Source organism: Raphanus sativus, unplaced genomic scaffold (assembly GCF_000801105.2).
Source record: "Raphanus sativus cultivar WK10039 unplaced genomic scaffold, ASM80110v3 Scaffold0007, whole genome shotgun sequence".
NCBI lineage: Eukaryota > Viridiplantae > Streptophyta > Magnoliopsida > Brassicales > Brassicaceae > Raphanus > Raphanus sativus.
The window spans coordinates 123,260-129,283 of record NW_026615333.1 but is presented as its reverse complement, the minus strand read 5'-3'; the positions used below and the strand labels follow the sequence as shown (position 1 = coordinate 129,283).

At 46.3% G+C, this 6,024-nt stretch overlaps 1 protein-coding gene across 1 annotated transcript; it reads right to left on the bottom strand.

Annotated features, from left to right (window-relative positions):
- Nucleotides 1-1,062: 1,062 nt before the first annotated feature.
- Nucleotides 1,063-2,171, bottom strand: LOC108834715 (uncharacterized). Its single transcript, XM_056995589.1, has 2 exons — nt 1,745-2,171; nt 1,063-1,685 (listed from the first exon to the last, which is right to left on the bottom strand). Exons 1-2 carry the CDS (start codon nt 2,169-2,171, stop codon nt 1,063-1,065), a joined length of 1,050 nt encoding a protein of 349 aa, XP_056851569.1.
- Nucleotides 2,172-6,024: the final 3,853 nt, after the last annotated feature.

The window sequence follows — 6,024 nt, the reverse complement described above, 5'->3', positions numbered from 1 at the left end:
AATCCGAATGGCATGACCACAAACTCATAGATGCCATACAAATCAATTTTAGAAAACCACTTGGCTCCCCTCAACTGATCTAGAAACTCATCAATCCTGGGCAAAGGGTACTTATTCTTTATAGTAACCCTGTTCAGCCCTCTGTAGTCTATGCACAACCTGAAGCTACCATCCTTCTTTTTAACAAAGAGGACTGGTGCTCCCCATGGTGATACACTTGGGCGTATTAACCCTTTATCCAGCAACTCCTCGAGTTGTTTCTTTAGCTCGGCCATCTCGGTCGGAGCCATGCGGTATGGGCTCTTTGACATTGGGGCCGTCCCTGGTTCCAGTTCTATTATGAATGGGTCAGACCTATCAGGGGGAATGCTCTGTAGCGACCTAAACATATCCACGAACTCACTGACCAGCGGTATCCCGTTCGGGCCACCAACCCCTACGACCTCCTTAGTGGTGATTGTGGCTAAATAAGCTTCACAACCTTGTTCCAGCATCCTTTCCGCATGGACTGCTGATAACACTAAGCATCCAGAGGCCTGATTAATACCTTGGTACTTGATCGGGGGTCCACACCCACTCTCAAACTGCACCATTCCTTGATGACAGTCTAAGGTGGCCTGATTCTTGCCAAGCAAGTCCATGCCTAGGATCACCTCGTGATTCTTAAGGCGGACGACAATCAGATCCACATGCATTACCCTGTCCTGGATCATCACTGGAATGTCTTTAACCAGACCTAGAGAATGCATAACTTGCCCACCGGCTGCACTCACTAAGCCAAGATCATTCCTGGTTCCCATTTTGAACATACTCTTTCCGATCATATCTGGACTTACAAAGCTATGTGTAGCTCCAGTATCGAAAAGTACATGTGTTTCCACACCACCAATACATAAGGTCCCTACATAAGACCTCATCTAAGTATCTAGTCCATCCTAGATTCCGTACCATGCAATTCTACTGAATTTAAAAAGAATAAGATTATAATTTACCATTGATTGCCTTGAAGGGTCCGGACTTGTCCACATCCCTAGAAAGCTCATAAACCCGAGGTGCTGAGGCTTAGCCTTGCTTGTGGTCTGGTCGGTTGTTCTCAACTCGACCCCTTCCTTGTCCAGATTGCAACTGAGGACAGTCCACACGAAAATTCCCTCTCTTGGCACACTGGTGACAAGTTCTGGCCTCACTGGTCGAGCCTTGCCCACGGTTCCTATCCGGACCAGGGCAATCTCGAGCTGAGTGATCCATCTTACTACAACGGGTACATGCTCCCATAGCCTTCCAGCAGTCGCCTCCATGGTGTTTTCCACATTTGGGACACTCAGGCCTACCACTTGAAGTTTTACCCCCTTCGGCCGCATCCCTCTTTCTCTTCCAGTCGCCACTCTGACCAGAAGACACCACCACACTCTTAAGCCTTTGCTTGTTCTCCTCAACAAGATTGGTCTCCAGCATTGCCATTCTCTCCATCAGCTCAGACACTGTGTGAAAGGTACGGACCGAGCAGTAGGTCATGAGTTCGACCCTAAGGCCTCTTATGAACCGGCGGACCTGAACTGCCTCGTCCTCCAGCTCCCTTCCCACAAAGCGCCTAAGGCGGTTGAACTCCACTTCATACTTACGAACTGATCTATTTCCCTGGACCAAGTCCAAGAATTGAGACTCCAAACGATCACATGCCTCTGCTGGAAAGTACTTGTGATTGAACTCGACCTCAAAGTCAGCAAATCGATCAAAATGGTACCATTGGTACGCTTGTCAAGAGCCAAACACCAGTTGTGTGCATCCCCTTCCAAGAAGTGGACTGCAATATCTTTCTGATACTCATCTGGGCAGCGAGTTGATTTGATGTTGCGAACCAACCTGGTCCTCCACTCATCTGCCTCTAGAGGATCAAGACTTCCAGCAAAGTGTTTTGTTCCCAAGCGAGAGATATGCTCCAGAACATTCAGGTAATCAACCTTCTTAGCTGTTCCAGTTGGTGGGTCCAGCTCAATCACCTCAGCTGCAGGTGCAACTCGACCACCAGCTCCACCAGCTATCACTTGAGCTTGAGTAGTCTGACCTACTGATGAGTTCACTACTGGTGTTAACACTTGGGTCATTGCCAGCATCTGACTTCCCATTAACTTGATTGCATCAACTATTTGCTTCATGGATGGTTCAGCCATTTGGTCAGCCGGACCGGTCCGCCCATCGCCCTGGATGTTTGGATCAGCTCGGTTACCAGTCTCTGAGGACTCAGCCTCACCATCCTGCTCATTTCTCAGCTGCCACTAGCTGCACCTAGCTGGCTTCCAGCTCCATTCAGCTGCATTCCGGTCTCGTCCAGCTGCATGTTCTCTCCACCCAGCTGAACCTCAGTTTGATTGACCTGAGTCTCAGTCAGGACAGCCTCACCGGTCCGACCAGCGGGTGGAACCGACAGCTCCACTTGAGGATTGAGGACTGAGGCATCTCCAACATCGGACGCCCCTGTCCCAACCTTGGTCTTCCAAGACCTCTTCTTAGTTCCCTTAGGACATCAAAGACAAACAAAATTCCAAGGTTAGGTTAACATTTTTATTTGCAAACCTCAAGCAATACTAAGTTAACCAATACCAAAACCTGCCATGAGACCCAGCCGGATGTGTGATGTTCAGCCCTAACCCAAGATCCTAGAATCAAGCATGCTCTGATACCAACTTGTAAGACCCAAACCTGGATCCCTTGATCCAACCAGTCCGCGGCCTCACTAAAAGTCTAAGTGTACTTCAGCCGGTTAAGTCCAATAGTTTCTAAGTCATTTTCAATCATTTGAGGTTCATTTAAACAATCAATATAATGCGGAAGCTAAGGTAAAATATCATACATATATATAAGTCAATGTGATCCATACAAATCATTCATCACAATCAGTTTGAACAATAGGCTATCATAAGTTCAATGTATCCAACTATCACTACATCACACATCCCACACGGCCAAGGTCTTCATGGCTCCTTAGCCTTACCACGATCCATGTAAGGACCTGAAATCAAAACCCACAACACATATGCATAAGAATCACAGTCTGATACCCTAACAATCATCATCCTAGGCATGGTTCGGATACTTAGTCTGATCTGGCCAAAAGTGACCCTTTCTGGTGATCGTCCAAAAACTAAATAAAATTCATGATAATTCTAAACTAAGAGAATGGTCTAATTGTATTCCCCAGAACCGGCCTCGATCATACTGATCTCGACCATGAACAGCCAAACTTGCCATAAGGGACCACCTCTAATTCCACGACATAAAACTAATCTTTCACCATGATAATTCATGATAAATACCCATTAAGAGATATTCAAAGTCGGATACTATCAATTCCCTCTGGAACTATAAGATCTGACCACACATGCCCAACCAAGGCAATGGAGATATTACACTTATCTGGCCAAGGCCTGGCGGCTTGTCTATGAGTCTGAACCCACAGATTACTTCAGAATATAGTAGAAAAGAGATATATTGACAGGAGAGGAGTAATAGATGCAACCAACAACACATGGATAATTCGGCCAGACCCCCCAGATTAATGGTCTTGGGCGATACCATCTGGTTAGCATCACTAACCTTAGGTGTGTGCTCGGAAGTTCCCAAACTCTTCTCCACAGCCTTATCCTTCTGCCTGGTATCCATTTCCGATCAAGTCTCCTTTGCCCACGTCTAGAACTCACCGGAATCACCAAGCCACCACGCGGTTTGCCTTGCGGCCGATCTCTCTCTTTTCTCTCTTTGTTTCTGTGTCGATTTGGGCAGAGATTCCCCTTCTGTTTCTGATACTTAATGTCGACAGGAGGTACTTATATTTATAGGAGAAGGGCTCGCCAATTGCTCTGGGCGAACAGATGCAATGATTGGTCGATGGGACACATGCGGTTGCATCCTTTCGCCCAAACCGTCCAACTGCTCCTTTCCTCCTTTGGGCTGATCGATCTCTGGCCCAATAGCTTGCCCATACGCCTAGCTCCCTTGCCAAAGCCTCCCAGACCCATCGGACCCTCATTGCCATTATCCGGTCCATAACCGTCCATGACCCGCAACCACCGGCCAAGACTCAATCACTCCACCCAGCAGCTGAGATGAGCTGAGTGCTAGCTGCCCCAGCTGAGTGAGCTAGTCTTCCTGCTCCAGTGAGCTAGCTCACACTGTATGAACTACCTTCCAGCTACACCTAGCTGGATGAGCTTCCTCCGGACCTTGTCCAGCTTCTGGATCACTCGTCCAGCACTCTTTAGCTTCTTTCCTTCTTATTCTGGTCAAGTCTCAGCTATCTGATGCACTTAACCTTCTGTTTGGACCATGATACGCTTGTCTTTAGATCATATGATCTAACTGGTGCATCTCCTCGTACCATGGCCCGTCCTGATGGCCTTATCTAGAACCAGGGACATGACAGATTCCCCTTTTAAATCTCTTATTTTTCTCTCTTGATCTTTTGTGGTTCACTTGGATTTTTTCATTTCGTGATCTACTTTGCTCTCTTAGAACTTTGGGAGGAACTCTGTTGTGTGATTACCAAAATTTGAGTGAAACATGTGTGTGGGTGAGGATAAACACCTGAGAGTCTGAGGTTTTTAATCTAACTTTACCTTGTTTAAGTTTTCAGGAAACCATGGGTAGTGAAGAAGAAAGAAACCGTCCCGGAAACTCACATGCCAGATTATCTAACTTGCAAATGCGTGCTCTCAATGATTCTATGTCTAACTTGTTGAATACAGGTTTGGAGGCGATCCATCAAAGGCTAGATTAACTTCAGGGCCGGCCGACTTAGTCCCGAACCAGAACCAGATGTGACCGTCCAAGGAGACACAGCCGGTCCGACCTTGACATCCGAGAAGAGTCTCTTGAAGATGATGACCGATCCATCAACCATCCAATGAGAGTTCCTAGACATCAAAACCGAGGTGATGTCAATCCATTTGGTAGAAATGAAAGAATGTGGGAACCGAAATTCACACCGTCAATGAATCGTATATTTTAGGAAAATAGGAAAACCCTAATTTCTCAGAGGTCCCGAATATCTGAGAAACCACATGCCAAGCAATCAGAACACGAAAATAAACGAGAAAACAATAAGAAATCGTAAAAATAAATGGAGAGCAAAGAAATATCTTATTTCCAATTTCGTGTTTGAGCGTAACAACAAGGTAACGTGCTTCGGTTACGAGAGCTATTGGCGAGATCCCTAGTCTAATACCCGAAGGTAGCTAAACCTAATTGAGACGCAGCTCGAATAACAAAAACGGAAATTTGACTAAATTGCTCTAAATGCTAGTTTGCTCAGAGAAAAGTCTCTCTTATGCCTCTCGCCTTGAGCTCCTTATATACTCCCTCCTAGGTTGGTTTATGCCTTCCTCATTTTCCCTTAAGCCGTCATAGTCCGAAAAATGGAGATATTCCATTTTTTCTGATCTTCATGATTATCTGCGGAAAGTTTCCATTTATCCGCGGAAATTGATGTTTATCCTCCAAGCATAAACCGTTGCAAGGTTTATGGGATTTTAAGAAATCGTAAGTGGGCCTCGAATCAGGTTTATGACCCTTTGGGCCGTCTTTTGGTTTGAGACGTTTGTTATGATTTCTCCGATAAAGTTAATTTTCCGCAGTTTCATCGTAAACCGAGCTGATGATCCCATTTGATCGAGAAATCAAGAAATGGTTAGCCGTGACTTGCGGAGGATTGTTATAAGGATTGTCGAGAGTGCATAGTTTTACGTCGTATCGTCGTTTCAGAAGACTTTGGACGTTTCGGAAAATGGTTGATGTTCGTACGCTCGGTCGCTATAGCGACCGAGCTTTGTCCGCAGCCCGGTCGCTATAGCGACCAAGCTTTATACGGAGCTCGGTCGCTATAGCGACCGAGCTGTAATCGAAGCTCGGTCGCTATAGCGACCGAGCGTGATTCCGTGATTCGATCGCTATAGCAATCGAGCTCTTGTTTGTGACTCGGTCGCCATTGCAACTGAGTTTGTGCCGTGGACTGAAGTCAATCGTCCAAGC

Bases quoted from the DNA above. Each gene is read 5' to 3' on its own strand.
- LOC108834715 (XM_056995589.1), bottom strand. From the start codon at position 2,171: ATGGCTGAACCATCCATGAAGCAAATAGTTGATGCAATCAAGTTAATG. The intron at 1,686-1,744 runs GTACCATTTTGA...AGTACTTTCCAG, and splicing joins TCTTGACAAGCGTACCAATG to CAGAGGCATGTGATCGTTTG.